The sequence below is a fragment of the Tenebrio molitor genome, chromosome 1 (genome assembly GCF_963966145.1).
Source record: "Tenebrio molitor chromosome 1, icTenMoli1.1, whole genome shotgun sequence".
NCBI classification, from domain to species: Eukaryota; Metazoa; Arthropoda; class Insecta; order Coleoptera; family Tenebrionidae; genus Tenebrio; species Tenebrio molitor.
Window position 1 is genome coordinate 38521694 of NC_091046.1, and position 17673 is coordinate 38539366.

General features: G+C 36.3%; 2 protein-coding genes and 1 long non-coding RNA gene across 5 annotated transcripts; 1 reads left to right on the forward strand and 2 right to left on the reverse strand.

Moving 5' to 3' along the window:
* Nucleotides 1-342: 342 nt before the first annotated feature.
* On the reverse strand, nt 343-17629 carry LOC138123951 (serine protease filzig). 3 transcript variants are annotated; one of them, XM_069038832.1, is made up of 3 exons: nt 17408-17629; nt 4320-4507; nt 343-4258 (listed from the first exon to the last, which is right to left on the reverse strand). In XM_069038832.1, the coding sequence occupies exons 2-3, from the start codon at nt 4500-4502 to the stop codon at nt 677-679; spliced, it is 3765 nt and encodes a 1254-aa protein (XP_068894933.1). In that variant the 5' UTR covers nt 4503-4507; nt 17408-17629; the 3' UTR covers nt 343-676. The 3 variants fall into 3 exon arrangements, with proteins under 3 accessions (XP_068894933.1, XP_068894922.1, XP_068894942.1); XM_069038821.1 differs by lacking the exon at nt 17408-17629 and adding an exon at nt 8036-8431; XM_069038841.1 differs by lacking the exon at nt 17408-17629 and adding an exon at nt 4784-4910.
* LOC138124075 (uncharacterized) lies at nt 4970-6105 on the forward strand. Its single transcript, XR_011156996.1, has 2 exons — nt 4970-5079; nt 5161-6105. It is a non-coding gene; the product is annotated as an uncharacterized lncRNA (long non-coding RNA).
* On the reverse strand, nt 11754-13708 carry LOC138124010 (uncharacterized). The gene is made up of 5 exons (XM_069038938.1): nt 13395-13708; nt 13040-13324; nt 12780-12987; nt 12367-12725; nt 11754-12306 (listed from the first exon to the last, which is right to left on the reverse strand). The coding sequence occupies exons 1-5, from the start codon at nt 13506-13508 to the stop codon at nt 11818-11820; spliced, it is 1455 nt and encodes a 484-aa protein (XP_068895039.1). The 5' UTR covers nt 13509-13708; the 3' UTR covers nt 11754-11817.
* Nucleotides 17630-17673: the final 44 nt, after the last annotated feature.

Genomic DNA, 17673 nt, shown 5'->3' on the forward strand with positions numbered 1-17673 from the left:
ACAAAAGTGATATTTCAAAATCCGTAAACGTTAGAAGTGTGCTGTCCTGGACTTCATTGTGAACCTCGATGGTCGATGACACCACAATTTTAATTGACATCGTTTTCGTCCAACACTAACGGTTTAGCCGAGACACGCATTAAAGCGGCACGTGCTGCAAAAAAAGAAAAAGGGTCATAGCTCATTTAAATGACGCGAACGACACGGAGAGGTACAACAAAATTGGAGAAATAATCAGGCGGAGAAATGAAGTCATAAACCAGTTAACGCCACGCCACACGGGCCACGCCGATTTTTTAATTTTATTTATTTTTGAACTAAGAAATTCAATAATACTCGAAATGTTATGGTCATTTTTATTAAAAAATATATTTTTGAATAAATTAAACAATAAATAAATAAATACTTATTCATAAATTAGACTATCTGTTCTTCATATAAAAGGTCGCATGGTAAACAACAGAGAGTCTTCCAGTCTCTTAAATCTAGCGATTTTACCTATCGAAAACATACAATTCTTAAAATAATGTGTTTATGCCTAATAAATTGCGAAGTATCCACACTCAGTCTTAAACAATTGGATACCGTCACAACCCCCTTCCATTCACCCGAGTCACTAGATTATAATTTACTAACTTTTGAATCACGTGGTCCTCATTTGTTAATAATTTCACTATCACTCTTCTCTTTCACTCACTTCCGCCTCTTTCGTTTTGTCCGGCTCCTCCGGGTAATTATAGATCGGTTTGAAGCCTCCGATCAGTTGCGGCTTAAAATTCTCAATATCGAATTCGCTAGTGGTGGCCAGTGGTAAAGTAGTAACTTCTTCTCCAAGTTCGGTGGTCGACTTATTCCTGTCCCTGACGACGGACCACCCTTGCGACATCGAGTCGATATTAACGCTGGCTTGGAAGGGTGCCTGGAAGTCCAACTGATGGATATTCGGAGCACTCTCGGTGTCACTCTTGTGGTTATTGTGACCCTCCTTCGAGTATTTTTGTTTGTTTCTGATCGCCGATTCGATTTGCGGGTGCGTGTGCATTACAGCGCTCACAGTAAATTCGTTGTCGGGGTTTCCCTGACCCAATTCGGCATTATCAACAGTTCCCGGCCTGATCTCGGGAATGACGGGACTGCCGTAATTGGGCATCGAGTATTTATCGGGGTCGTACTTGTCGTGCGGCTCCGTAGGCGTGTACGCGACAGCTATTGGTTTGTCGGTGTAGGTTTTCAGAGTGACCGAGATTTGATTGGAGTTTTGCGATTTTAACCCGTTCACGACCCTGGATTCGACATTCTCCCCGATCGTGTTCCACTGGTTGTTAGTGGAAACAAAGTTGCTGTCAAGATCTTCCAAATTGTTTCCGTTGTTGGAGGGGATTTCTGGAACTGCGAGGTTTAGAATCGAGGGGTCCGGCCTCTCCAGGGGATAGGGAAAATCTGATTTTATCGGGAACGTGGGCGGCTTAGAGTGAGGCTTCAAAATGGGAGCATCGTTCCTGTCTTTCGGATTAAAAATGGGATTTTGTGCGTAGTCGAAGTTTTGGCCGATTTTTGACGGGGGCAAGGGTAGTTCCGCCCTGGTCCCAATCACGACACTTTCTTTATTATTTGAATCAATCACGTCCAACTTGATTGGAGGAGTATTCACGGGGTAAACTACATACAAGGGTTTGTCAGTCCCCCCCTCCACTTTTTCCGGAACTACTTCCGGTAAAATTTCTTTCTTGTCCATTTTTTTCGCCTGAATCATCTGCAAAGTTTCCACGTCACCATCCAAATTGGCGATTCTCCTGTTCGCCAGAATTGGCACCTTGGGGGGTAGTTGGTAAAAACTGTATTGATCCTGCAAGGGCTTCTTCGGGGCTTCGTTTATTATTCGGTCTTCAGCGATAGCAGGTCTGACCTGATCAAGACTTTGTGGCGGCAGTGGAGGGATCTTTCTTAAATTGTGAAGATTTTTCGGCGGTGGCGGAGGTTGCAACTTCTCAAAGAACCCGACGGGTCTGTTTGAAGGTCGATCTAGAAGTGGTTGTCTGTTCAGGTAAAGAGGAGGACCATTGGGTTTCATGTTGGGCCGAAACTGCGGCAAGATATTGGGCAAATTGTCAATTCTTTTGTATGCAATCTCCGGTGGCGGCCTTGGAGGCCTCACGTACTCAGGTTTGCCGGTGTAGAAGTGTCCCGGTCTCGGGTCCCAAGGAGGCCGTGGCCTCTCCAGTCTAGTCGCCGAAAGGGGTACTACTTCTTTTTCTTTCGGTGGGGTCAGGTCGCTCGGCAGTTGATGATACATGGGTTTAGAACTCAACTGAAGTACCTCTCTGTTCGGTGCGGGTTGCGACAAAGGTGGTACCAAACTTCCGATCGCAGCTGGTTTATCATCCGGGAAGACCACTTTGGTCCCAGTACCTTTAGGAAACTCAATTTGATCGTCTTCCATTTCGAGTTTCTCGTCCACCACTTGACCAGGCACTTGTTGCAAGTTGTTTATTGGTACGCCGATAGCCAGCGAGGCTTCTGAATTTTTTTGCGGCTGAATCGTCACAGAGCTAGCTGCTGGCGGGAAGTTCTGTACAGGCTTGTACACTTCTGGTGACGTCTGAATACTGTAGCTGACAGTGTCTTTGCTGTACTGGGCCTGTTGACCGTACAACGGCCTGAACGGGTTGCTGTCATACGGACTTTCTTTCAGTGAAGTACCAACATACTGCCCTCCTTCCACGTTTTGGTGATGACCCACCACAAAAGAAACCATGTCTTGATCCGGAGCTATATGAATGTTACTAGTGCTGGGAGGTTGCTGCGGAGGCTTCTCAAAACCAAAGGGTTTCGGTACCACCTTCTCGTTATTCAACTGTTCCCGTAAATTCTGCGTGGCCACAATGATCGGTTGATGGTTGTTCAGACTAGTTATGTGGTTCTCGCCAAGCGGCAGCGACGTCACTTTAACAGTACTAGAAGGCGGTGGTGTTGGCGTGACACTCAATTTTGTCGCTAGATTTTCTCTTTCTTGATAGTCGTACTCGTCATACACTTCATGCACTTTAGTAGAGCTCGCCTGAGTTGTCGTAGTCGTCGTCGTACTAGTACTAGTAGTAGTTGTTGGTCTAGTGCTAGTCGTACTTGGTGCGACAGTACTAGTTTTATCCACATTTTGCACTTCTTTAAACGGTTTACTTTCCAAAGCTAAATTATCTTCATGTTCCTTCTCACTGTACTCATCTTCATACTCGTACGACGCCGATTCTAGCCCCATGTTGGTACCACTCAACACGTTGGGTCCCGCGTGGGAGTTATGGTAGTGCACTTGACCAGGAGTAGTAAAAGAAGGTTTCTCGGTTTTGATCTCTACTTCGTACTTGTTCTTGTCATTTTTATTAGAAGGCAGGTTGCCAAAAAGTGTCGGTGATGACATCAGAGGCTTCGTCCTCTCAGTAGACGTCATCGTATCTTCGTAATCTCCGAACAACTGTTCGAAAATACTCAACACACGTCTTGTAGTGGTCATTGGTGCTTTCGTCGTCAAATAAATGCTGTTTACGTTCTTCGTGGTCAAATACACTTGACTAGGTTTCTCAGTCTCCTGGTAGTAATCCGCAAAGTCCTCGTGAAAACTCGGATGGTTGATTCCACTGCTCATCAAATTCGGAGAAGTCGACGTCAGATAAATCTGAGTTGTGGGTTTAGGAGTCGTCGTGGACGTGGTAGTAGTTGTTGTTTGCGTGGTTTTGGCGCTATTGAAATAGTTCTTGGGGGAACTGTAATAGGTGGGACTTCCAGTCGGTTTAAACGTCGACGTTTTAACATTGTAGTCTTTGTGGTTGTAGTACTTGTTGACATTTCCTTGTATTTTCGTGTTAGCGTAAGAACTGGAGATCAGCGGGTAGACGTACTTGTCCGAATTGTATTTGACTGGAAGGTTCAAGAAGTCGTGAAAATTCGGCGTTAGCTGGTTGATGTCGCTGGGTCTGTGACTTCCCAAACTGCCGTCCTTTCTGTCGATATTGGCCTTGTCGTATATGTTGGAACTGGGTTCTTCGTCCACGTAGTCGTACAATTCTTCGTCCAACTTGAGAGAAGAGGTTTTGCTGTCGAAGTCGATTTTTCCAGTTAGGGGGTCCTTCTCCAAGTAGAAAGGCTTCCCTTTGTTGAATATGTTTTCAGGTAAATTATAGCCAGGGAGTACCAACGGAGATGGATCAGGTATTTCTTCAGAGTCTTGACTCGCCGTTGGAACAGCTTTACCGCCACTTTCGTCCTGCAGCAATCGACAATATTTAGAACTGTAACTGTGCGAGTAAAGATCAAACGGTACTAACCGTAGCATTGGCGATTATTTCTTGAGTGACAGGACGGGTAACGTTGCTGATGGAATTATTTTTATTATCCAAGTGTCCTCCCATTAGAGCGGCACCATCAGTTAGAAGTGACTGTTGCAGAACAATCGCAGGTACAGAGATTAAGATCTTCACAATAGTCAGTACGACGTACCGTAGCTCCATGATTACTAAAACATAAAGAAATCACACATTCAGTAATCGAGGGCGACGCAAAACGCAAACGTATTTACGAAATGAAGGTATATTTGGATCTTTGGTGACAGAAACCGTTCGATTCGCTTTGATTTGTGACTTATTCAGTTCATTTGGCCTATTTGCGGCAATGTTTTGGCTCGCCGTTCAAGAATGTCAAATTGTAGGTGTTGAATAACGGGAGACGTTGATTAAATGTGTGCTTCCAAACATGTTTAGGAAGTTTAGCTTGGTCAAGGTTACGTGATTACCTTGCTCGAGTCTGTTGACCTACTTGTCTCTTCATGGGGAAGTAAAAGGAATTTAATAAACCATCATCGTGGTGCCACCGAATTAACGCGCGCTTAATTCACGGCTTGTAATTAATTGTGTAACAATTACATTATACTGTTATGATGTTTTATGCACTACTTAAAAATGCTCGCGTTAAGTGTATAATTATTTTAGCATCGCCACCGTGTACAGTTACTCGAGATCGAATACATTTTCAAGAGCCCCAACTGTTTCGTGTTCACTTGCGTGCGTTTACTGCTCGAGATAGTGCAAAGTAAGATCGCAATTTACCATAACTGTAATTGTAAAAGTAACCGCGGTTGCACTGTTTAGACGTTCATTTTTATTGTTGCAGCTTATGGGAACTCTCCTGTCAAATTTTGATCTCCTTTTTATCCGGAGAAAGTTTGGGATTGGTCCATTGTTTCCTAAATTATTCATTGACACCGAGTAATCATTAATCTCTCTCAAGAGCACCACATCAATTCTTCGGCCATTGTTACAATTGGTTAATGTAGCGTGGATTAACCTACTCCACTGACACTAGTCGGGTGATCCTTTTGAAAACGGCGAGAGATCTAAATGAATTATTGGCAAACACCGTTAAATTTATTCAATGGTACAGGAAAGTCAGGTGAAAGTAAAAAATTTGAATTGACACGTCAGTGGGCGCTAACAGCGGATCTACGTCCAGTTGAAATTTGGTCACATGACCAAGTGCAATTGCGGATGTGATGTTAAAAAATACATTATGTCGAAATCTCGCGGATTCTGTAAGGTTGTTTGGGGTCATGATACAAGTTCCATTTTTACAGACGTGTTAGTGGTTCAAATGTCAACACAACAAAAATGAATTTGTTTGGTTTATAGTATTTTTACCCCGAATAAAAATATTGATTAAAGTCATAAATCATACCAACAAAGAAACAGATCTTAAAGCACCCCATCCGGTAATTTATAGTGGGGTGTTAAATAACCTCAGCCAAATATTTGGTGGCATCCAACGGGCAAAGATGGCCGATTTCCTACCCGTAAGTGCAAGTACCTGTAAGTGGATTGTAAACTGTTTCTTTGTTGGTGTGATTTATGATTTTAGTCAATATTTCTATTAGGGGTAAAAATACAGGGTGAGCAACAATAACTGTTTCAGTTGGCAATAAAAATTTTTACATGAAATTTTCAAGACTGAATTGTACTATTTCGGACACGGAATCTTGGCCAACATTTTTTTGACATTTCTAAAAAACATGATGTAAACCAATCATTAGCGTCATTAATAAATGTCAATTATTAAAAATCACTTTGAAGTTTTTATTCTGACATCAAAAAAGCAAGGAAATGGCATTATCGAGTCAAAAGTTGGGTTATATTCAATAAAGGCCAGTTCACACATATTTGTCAGTTAAATGTCAGTTATGGCCAAGATTCCGTGTCCGGAATAGTACCTATTTCGGTTTGTTTTATTGACACTATTGACAGCTGGTATACATTTCATATTTAAACGTCTTGGTTTTTGTATTCTTTTATTAATAAAATGGTTTTCTCGTTGGAACATGACATAGAAGTCACCAGAATTTATTGCCAACTCCATCAGTACTTAATTGTTGTTCACACGGTACTATAACCCTGCAGTATAGGCAACTTTAAAATGTCAAAATTAAATAACTTTTATGTACAGAAGTTTTGATGCGTTTGATTTGGCTATATCCTCTGTAACCTGTAACTGTCAAAGATGATAGTTTGGCACAAGTTAGGTATAGTAGGCTAATTTCGGTCACCTTTTCCGTGATATTCTAAGATTTTGCACTTATTAATAATATTGGTGCCTGCGAACCGGTGTTGGACATCAAAACAGAAAAAAATGAGTGCAGGAATGTGCTTTTTTTAATTCACAAGGAGATGCTTAACGGGATTGGACAACAGTCTATGCAAATGTGAGTAGAGTTGTGAATAGTCTCGACAACTCCTCGTGACATATATCGTCGATTTGGTCACGAGTACCGCTACATTACCACGGTGCCTTCGTGAATATGTAGTTTACTGGTTCTTTGGGACACGCCATAGTGTCATAACCATGAGTGCGCTATTAGCGAATAGCCGAAATTTCTTCGGACAAAAATATTTTCTCCAATAGCCGTCAGAGGAATAGCCCAGGTTGCAGCCTCCGTCAGCTGAAGCCCAAAGAGTCGGGTCCACGAATTGACTGATTCATTTCAAGGTTTATCGAAACACTTGTTTTGATTTTGCACCTCCACCATTGGGTTCGTCCCAATGACGCCTCTTTCAAGGTGGTTTATATATTTTTTTCCTGTTTGAGTAATTTACAAGCCTGAGTTAGTTGGGAACCAGTTTCGTCGAACAAAAAGGACGGTTTTGTTTTTTCGATTTAGAAATGGACTCGTAAAAACAACAATTTAAAAAATTCTATCAGACAACAGTAATAATTACACCTTTTAAATTTTTGTCAAAATTGGTTTGTAGACTTGTTAAGTGGATATTATACGTATGGGTCATTACTCGGTCTATGGCAAAAAGATTTTCACCGAATCTATTTCATTTGTCAAGTTAAAAAACATCTGAAATATCTTGTGACATACCCATGTTCTATATGGTTTCTTATGTCAGGAAACATGAAAACATAGGTAATGTTCTTTTAAAAATGGTTGTTAATGAATGGTAGGTATAAATGATAACATTATTCTGTAAAATGTATAATTGATTTCACATTTAACGAAACTGAAAGTGAAGGAATATGTTATTACGTGGACAGCGTAAAGTTCTCATGATGCCAATTTAGTATTTACTTTATTTGAAAAATAAAAATAAAAAAATCTGTTTGAAAGCATAATTATTCATACAACATAATCGAAATTGTACATTTGTTGAAAAAACTCCATTTGTGTTCTTTGGATTAAGAATTTAATAAAAATTTGTAAGTCTACAAGTCTATAATTATTAGAAACAGAGACATTGAAGAACATCGAACATCGAAGAATGCAAAAAAAGAGATACATACCTTGAAAAAATATGTAAAGGGGTAATAATATCCTTTAAATGTACATTTAAAAATAATATCAAAAGACGTTTTCCGTTTGTTACAATTCTCTGACAACAATTTCGAACAGTAAAATGTCATGAAGTGTTTTTTAGTTGTTAAAACTGATAAATATGGCAACAGGTTTAAATGCAATAATTGATTATTATCGAGTATTACTGATTGATTACCTTACCTTTATTTGAACTTCACTTTTAGAGACTAAAATCACAGGGCAGAGACCGGAGATCGAGTCATTATTTTCACTCCATACTCTGCTTAATTCACTGAATCACTGGAATAGAACATTTCAAAACAAACCAAAAAATGCGGAATAAACAGCCAACAATAACAAAGTAAACGTAGGAACTTTACATATTTTCATTTGCTTATTTCACTGAAGCTAACTCTCTACTAACAGAAATAGCAATGTTGGCTTGCAAGAAGGAAGTGTCAACTAACGTTCACTAATCGATCAAGAACTTCACCGAGAACGAAAACTATCCGAATGAGCAGGCTTTTTACTGCAACGAGTTCTTTACTCTGCTAGCCGGTAAATACAGTGACGTAGGAGAAGAAATGAAGAAAGTGGTACCGGAACAGGTACGCTCCTCTCCGTGATTCATTTTTATCCGGGTACTCTAATTCGACAGGAATTTTTTGAGGCACCTGGAGGGAAACGGACACAAGAACCTGATCATTACAAATTCCTAGGTTTTGTTTTGTTCATCGAAGAGCGCACGGTTCGACCGAGTTATGTGGGTAATTCGGAAACGTCGAGTGCCCCAGTTCTACGCCCATGGATTGGTTCTACGGTACTTGCAGTAGGTATCAGGTACTGTTATTTAGCCGCGGGCCCTCCTGCTATATCATTATCAACTCGAGTTATTACACATTTTATTAATTATTATCTTTATTAGTGCTTATTTACCATCGCCGAATTTTGAATAAAAAACTGTTCCTCCTCGTACTACCACGATTTCTGAGTTGATTTCTGGTTTCTGAGATCGTTATCTAAACGTCTCGAAAAATGTTACACCGTGTACGTTTTGCATTTACGACGCACTTCGCGGAACTTTCCCAAAATAAATCTACAAAAGCGGAATGATTTTATTATTTCGTTAAACGAGCCTAATTAATATTGCGGAAGTGATGTACAGTCAACCTTATTTAATATCGTAAGAATTAAACTGATTCATTGCTCGCTGGCTATGTGGGTCACCGTGTTTACATATTGCATGTTCTTCAAAATTTGTAGGAAACCGGAATGGGGACATTACTTCCAGTAATTTACATTCTTTTACTCCTAGATTGTGCTTACGACGTGTGCGTTTACAGTGTGGCGCTGTAAATGTAATTTGCTCCAGTTTGCACAAAATTCAGACTTCCAAATATTATTGATTTACACTTAGTAAACTTAATCATCTCTATTAAAAAATGCAAATGCATGAGCACGTATACAACTTAATAGATAAAATTCAATCAAAACAACTTGATTTGTCAACTCATTTAAATAAACAATCTGTAACGCTTTACTGTGAATCTAGAATGTTTCTAAAATCCAAATAACAAAACATTAACTAACCCCCAATTTCAGCCTAAAGTTACTTTAAAATTAAACTTTACATTTACCATAGAAACATATTGTTGAAACAATCCATTAAAGTCACGTTAAGATAAAGTCAACTTTAAGTTTATTAGGAAACTTGCCACTTGGCACTTGCGACGTTAAAAGCACTCCGTCGCGCGTACTTTAAAGGCTTCCTTATAAACTTGTATCATAATATACTATTATGTATAGTTTTTGCCAAAACCAAATAACCACCAACACTGCATTCTACCCAGAAAATTAACTGGCAACGTTGTGTATTTAGATTTGATTGGGCTAGCATCCTAGTAATATCAAAATTGCCATTATACACTAAGTGTAATTTTGTTTTCACCAACTTAATTTAACAGGTGGTGGTTATTTGGATTTGGCACAGCCTATAAACACTTTTCACGTTATTTTGGCCTAATGGGAGGCCCTGATTAATTTTTTTTTAACGTTGGACGTTGGTGAATTTCCCGGGATGTCTCAGAATTCTTCTATTACAAACTCATGATACAAACTAGTATAAAACTGACAACAATGAACGAGCATCGACGCTGTTCATAACCTTATACAGGATCGCTACAAAGTACGGCAACAGTTAAATATCTCTAGAATGGTTTCTCGGAAATCCTTGAGATTTAGAATGGAGTTTCTTGCAATTTTTTCAGTTTAAACCTTTATTTGTTTTCGAGATACAAGGATAACTTGATTTTTTTTAATGATAACAGGGGTTAATTTTATGATTTTTGAAGAGAGGTTTTTTTTCTGAATTCAACGATGTATCACATGTAATAATAGTTTACATAAGAATGGTCAAAAACATTTTTTTAAATTTAATTCAAAAATAAATAAACATAGTTACCTTTGAAAACAGTTTCAAAATTAAAATTTTTAATTTTGAATTTAAGGAAAATCTGCGTTTGAAAAAGGGGTTAAAGATCAGGGCAAAACGTCAAATTCAACGTTGTTTTTGATGTTTTAGTTGAAATACGGGTTTTTCATTGAAAAAATGCATAAAAAATAGAAAACGGATTAAGAAAACTACTTCCCAAATTTCAAGGTTGACTTATAGTCTTTGCGAAAGTATCATTGAGAGGGATTCAGCAAATTGGAACAAATAACGCGTTAACAAAACAAATTTTAATTGGCAAAAAGGTAGACGTTCTTGTTTAGGAGCTCAACGACCCGAAAGCTTAAATCCTGTGGGAACGGAGAAAGCAAATGTTGAGATAATTAAAAAAAACTGTAGAGCTGTATGAGAAATGGTTGGCTACAACACGGCAACATAATTAATAGAGTAATACGAGTAGGTATACAGGGTCTCCCAGAACTGGCGGACCAAAATAACACGGTGAAATCATTATCTTCTGGGAATAATAGGAAAAATATTTTTAAAGACATTCATATTAAGCATAACAGACCAGACATTATAATTTTAAATAAACAACAAAAGCAAGCACATCTTTTAGATATAGCTGTTCCAAATTCACATAATATAACACAGACATATAACACAAAAATTAATAAATATTTAGAGCTGTCCGTTGCTATGAGAAATCTTTGGTGTTTAGAAAAAATTTCGATTTTACCACTTGTAATTTCAGCAACGGGAATAGTACCGCAATCTCTTTTTAAAAATTTAAAAATTCTGGATTTAGATAACACATTGGTAGTTGAAATTCAAAAAGGTATATTATTATACTCATGTCACATCGTGAGGAAGTTCCTTAACATTGACACAGAACATAATACACAACAAAGTCAAAATGCGGAGGCAAGACGCCGGTAATTATGTTGATAAGCACTGCACTATTACTTGATAGTAATATCCGTAATAGTGTATGTACTCCGGCAAAATTGCCGTGCCGCCGGGTGGAGGTGGGATAGTTTTTTTAAAAATCCATCCTCATTGGATTTTAAAATAAGAACGTTTTTAATTGACCAATCGCGTGTAGATATAAAATTACCTTAAAAAATTATATTGGTAACTATCGAAACAAATTTGATTGTTGCAAAGACATTATAATTGAATATTATGTCATAATAAATTATTTCTGACAATTCTGACAAATCATTAAAAACGCGTAATGTTTACCGCTTCAGAATATTTTGATATGCTTGTCTTATATGGACAGTGTGATGAGTAGGGCCCGGATTTTAGGCAATTAAAAAGTCGGAAATAGGTGCCTAAAATAGTCCCTTAAACTACTGCAAATAGTCCCTTAAAAACTGAAAATAAGCCATACTAGGTCCTTAAAGTTGTGGTTAATTAAATTAAAAAATGTGTTTTTAAAGTTTTAAGTAGGTACACACAACAAGATATTTACTAATTATTTTTTATTAATTAATATACAATACTACAAGTTTGTTAGTTATTTACATTGTTACGTATTTACATTGCATACAAGATATTGCTCTAAATTTTCTACTTTAAAACATTGTCGGTTATCCACCAAAATGGACTTATATTTTGAAAAACTTCTTTCTACCTCGCAAGAGGTAATGGGCGCAAATTTGTAATAAATTTCTTCCATTTTGGTGTCATGTTCCGGCACATCTTCACCTCTAAAAATTCTTGCCAATTCTAGAAGAAATTTGTATCCAGGATTTTTTTCAGTAACATCTTCAAGTTTTTTTAATGCTACTGCTGCTACAGGGCCTGGAGATTTTTTTAGGGAGGTAAATACGTTTTCAACAATTTTGATTGAATCGGTTAAAGGTAACCCATTTTTTTCCAATTGAGTAATACTTTCGCAGATTATTTTAAAATTACTGCGAACATAAATTAATTGGTTTTTTATTCCGGGTTTCTTCATTATAGACTGTGCTTTTTGAATAGCAACAGCAGAACTTCCATCAAAGGACATGACAACCTGTGAGTAGTTAAAAACAGTTTAACAATCAATTAATTTGCTTATCTTTTATATACTTACTTCTTTAATGGAATCAAAGTGTTCGCTGTAAAACATAGCAGCCTGAAGCCATGTTCCCCATCGTGTTAAAATTGGCTGTGGAGGCAGTGGCATTTCTTTTAGTTTTTCTTTGTACATTTCAACTCTCAAAGGTGCCTTAACGAAAATTTTTTTCACGTTCGAAATTAAATTATCCACATCTTCATATTGATAGCGAATTTTTTCAGCCACTAGATTTAAAGCATGCGCTAAGCATGTGACATGCACAATTTTTGGATAAAACACCTTAAGGTGTCTACCAGATTTTATCATATATGGTGCTCCATCCGTTACAAACAAAAGAAACTTTTCAGCAACAACTCTGGTACTCCACAAGATTTCTACGCATAGAAATTTTAAATCAAAATAAATTTAAAAAAGTGAAAAACCCTTACCTAAAGATTGATTTACGAATCTAGCTATTGTCTCATGATTTGTTCTTTCTAATTGTTTAGACGCCAAAAGATAAGATTTTCCAGGTTCATCTTCTGAAAGTTTCCCAACCAGACAATTCGCCACATATCGCCCAAGTGCATCTGTTGTTTCGTCAACTGAAACCCATATGTTAAAAGGATCCAGCTCATTCCGAATGCGGTCAATAGTCTAAAAGTGAAAATAATTTTAAATTAAATATTAAAAGATAGTATGTTCATACATCTTTGTAGCATTTTGGTAAATAATTTTTCCGTAAAGTAGACTCATCCGGAATTTTTCTACCACAATATTTTGTCAGAAAATTCTGAAACGCAGGATTTTGTAGTTTGTGCCATGGTATATTGGCAGCTAAAAAGACGTTACAAAGTTCCATATTGAATGTACTATTTGCCGATTCCTCCAAGTTCTGTGTCAGCAACGTTTGCCGAAGCGGTGTCATAATGTTCTCTTTATGGATGGCCGTTTGCTCATGCTGTTGCAAGTGACATTTTTTTTCGCATATAAACTACAAAAAATAAAATTTTCAAATAAGTAAAAAATATAAAATGACATATTTTTAATTATGCTTAACTTACCAGTTTACCACAAGCTTTACAAAACATTTCTCGGGTTGATTTTATTTCATATAAATCTTTCTTGCTTGTCCACTGTAATATTTTTTCGCGTAAACTAATTTTTTGTTTCGGCATTATGTTCACTTTAAAGAGGTTCACAAGAAACACGACCACTGCACGGAGATAAAGTAAACGAGAAATGACAAATTTGTAATGCTTATATTTACGTCTCCCACCAAATTTCAGAGGAGATGGTTAATTTTATATTTCTTAAATTTTTAGAAAATGACACCCTTAAGGTTTCTCTTATTGTTTCACTTCGGGATTTTAATTTTCGTTTTTATGGCAAGGACCATTTTATAAACGTTAAATACCTAAGTATCAGAAAACATTAGACCGCGTATACCTGCACCCCTTCGAACAGAGGCAAACAGATAAACTCTGTAATTTATGCCAGTCCAGTCTAATGGTTTGTGGTACTTAGGTATTGTCGGAGTATTTACCGCTGACATCATGGTCCCAACCGTAAAAGCGAAAAAGTAATTCCTGTATTGTACTGCACTTTGTACATTTCAGTAATTACATCTCCTTAAATTTTAAAATCATAAAGCATTGTAAATTTTATTGAGGTACCACTTTTACATTTTCAATACCGTAAACTTCCCAGAATTCGAAAATTGGGAAAAAACCGCAAAAATGAAATTGATTTTTGGTCATTTTAGGCATGTTCAGGCAGTTAAAAGGTAAAATAGGTATTTAAAGGGCATTTTAGGCCGAATAGGCAGAATCAAATATGGCTCTAATTACTCTAATTAAGCCAGAAATCATTTATAGACAAGTTTCATACATGTGCCTTAAAAAATAAAAATAGTCCATTTTGCCTAAAATCCGGGCCCTAGTGATGAGAGTGCCACAGTTGCTCCTCAGGAGTACGCAGTTCGTTTTCCCAATAGGGAACATCCTAGCAGAAATACTATAACCTGAAAAATACTATAACCTAAAAACGTCCGTCATTGCACAAACAATGCGGATACCCAACAATGCATATGCATCATTTGAAATGTATCCATAGTTACAACTAAAGCAGGAAAACTAATTAATAGGTAACTTAACATCAACAACAGCATTGGTCAGTTTAAATTGCTTCTTTCCTAATCACTATTTAAGATTTTTTTGAACATTTTTCCTATTATTCCCAGAAGATGATGAATTCACCGTATTATTTTGGTCCGCCAGTTCTGGGAGACCCTGTATAGGTATATGTTTATATTCATTTCTAAAATTTATATTCTAATAAACTAAGCCAATAAAAGATAAAAGTAAAACATAATGGGATTAATGGGCAAACGGTTTCAAGAAATATCATGTGATAATTGTTCAAATTATAATATTGTCGGTTATTTTATTATATTTGACTTATTTATTGCTGTACATTTTTATCTTTCAATTATCACAAAATCTTATGGAATATTTACAATGTAATTATTTCGTTAAGGTCAAGATAATATATTGAAACAAATAATTACCACAGTGAAACGGTAGAAGCACTGGCCCCCAGTTAAATATAAATTAAAGCGACTATTTAGATCAATTAAAATAAAATCAATTAAATGAAATCAATTAATCGCACAAACTGGTATTTTTGTATGAATGCAGTTTTGCAGCGTGAATTTAATTAGTAATTATTGTGTTTATTCACTGAAAACAACGTTCACATAGGTACCGGGTGTTCACTCTCAAAGTCGAACATTGGCAATTAACATTGTGCATTCAGTTTATAGGTATTATGCCATTATTTCGATACATCAATAATATAATATAATAGGGACCAATGGCTTAACGTGACTTCCGAATCACGTTATTATTATTATTGAATAAGTCAACTAACAGACTACTGTCCAAATAAAAGTTGACTAAAACAGAAAAAATATGAACAACATGAGCAACAAAATGCGACCTTCCTATTGGTTAGTGAAATAGAGTGACCAATAGGGAGGTCGCATTTCGTTACAGGATTTTGTAAATGGCGCGCGCAACCGCCTACCAGGAAAAAATAGACTAACCGATTATGAATAAAAGGTTTTTACCATAAAAATTCGTTGTTCATTGGAGTAACTAGGCAAGTATTCATTTTACGCTGACTTAAGCCAACACATTTTTTGACAAATGCTGTCAAATTTGAAAATCATGGCATGTCATATTTAAAAATCGCCAAGTTTTAAATTACCATTTTAAAATAAAAATAGCAGCTTTAATCTTATTATTGGTATCGTTTCAAGAGCAATAATTTCATCTTTCTATTGATACCATTACCTTACCTGTAAGTTCAGTTGGCGAGCAGCAATTTGCAAAAACGTTCAATATAATGTTAATTGCCTTATTGCCTATGTTCGAGTTTGAGAATGGAGAGGCTGTAGAATACGAGTACAAGGTACTTCACCAAGTTCACCAGTGATAATGAACCCGGCGGAATTGAAAATGCAACCCAGAATACATTTCCAAAGTTAACGTGGCACTTTTAAATAAGTATCGTATTGCTTTAAAATGAAATTATGAATTCATGACGGCTTTGCATTCAATAATTTTATTTGTCACAACTGACATTTACGAAAAAGTTGAAATACGATTAAAAATAATGTATTCGAACAATGAGAAAACAGACATGATTATGATTTATGGGGAATGTAATAAAAATGTTTCTGCCGTTGCACGTTTATGCAGACAATAAACATTTTCCCAAAACTCTTCGTTTTTTCACAATTTCATTTAACTAAGCGAATGGCATTTATGTCAAAATTTAGGAAACTGCACAGCTAATTATGTTTTTTTAAATGAAAAAACAAAAATCCACGTTAACTATACATTTGTATTGTGTGTTGCATTTTCAATTCCGTCGGGCTTATTATTACATTCTTTTTCACATTATGCTTATGCAACCAACTTTACAAGCTCATTTTCCCTTGAATTGAAGGTTGCTATAATACGACATAATTTGATTTGATCTCAGGAAATTAAAACCAACACGAAATAGGTAGATTCAGGTAGAAAAACGCATTTTATTTTAAAATATCAAGAATCTACTTTGCTCGTAACCAAAAGGAAACAAGACGGACACGATAAATAAACCACGCCATCACTGTCTTAGAGTGCTGTCCAATTTTTTCGAAAAATTTTGTTAAAAACCATTAAATAGTACCCAATTCCTTGTTTTTAAGAAGTTAGATTGTATAATTGACAAATTAATTGCAGGTACGAACTCTGTATGTGTATTCGTTCCACATCTTATATATGGAAGCAGTTTAACGAATTTTGTCCTTGAAAGGGGCCATATTTGATTGTAATTCCTTCAATAATGAAATATCTTGATCTTTTTTACATTTTTTGCATTGCTTCGCATAGAAGTGGTTCTCATAATTTATGCACGGCGAGAAGAATTTCTGTGAAATCAAGATTCGATTGACGGGTAAGTCAAAATGCTCAAATCTGATTGGTCTAAATGGGTATATAAAATGCGATTTTTAAGAAGATGTAATTTAAACTATTTGGATTGGTTTTCAGAAAATTATCTCACTAAAATGGGTTAAAAGATAATCCTGCAAGACTCATTAAAATTCCTACGATAAGCTTACCTCTAAAGACCTGTGAGATTCAGAGAGAGTGGGATCTGATGATGACTCAGCGGTGGTGATTAGGAGAGAAGAATTGTATTCATTGTCCTTTCATGTTTCATATCTTTTAGTTTGTAGTTTTTGATTGAAATAACAATAATAAAAGGGAGGAGCTCATAACATCAATTTAACGTTGAAATCTTTAGCGCTTCAGTTAAATTTAATTAAGAAGCGAATATTTAATGATCTCTGACGGGTTACGTTCAGAGTAAATTCGTGTATTAGTAAAACAAAAACATATTTTTGCTATTTCTTAGTAAAATTTCTTGAGAATATTCTCGGACAACATATCATCACATGCTACTTCCTGATATTCAAAAATTGATGATTCTCATTTAATGTTCAGCTACAAAAAAAAATACTTACCGTGTCTTAGTTTAATTTATCTGGCACTTGATTTAGAATTCTTTTAGAAATGAAATGATCAATTAAATGTGTATTGTTTATACACTACTTTTAAGAGACACATTAATTTGTCTACTGGAAAACGTCATTACAATTATTTTTGAGATTGAAGTGTCACTAACTGAATTTATGCTACGTTACCAAGACTTAAATAACAAAACCATATTTCTGTTTCTTCGATCAAACACTTAAAATTTATGAACTAGAACAGACAGTCGATATGTTTA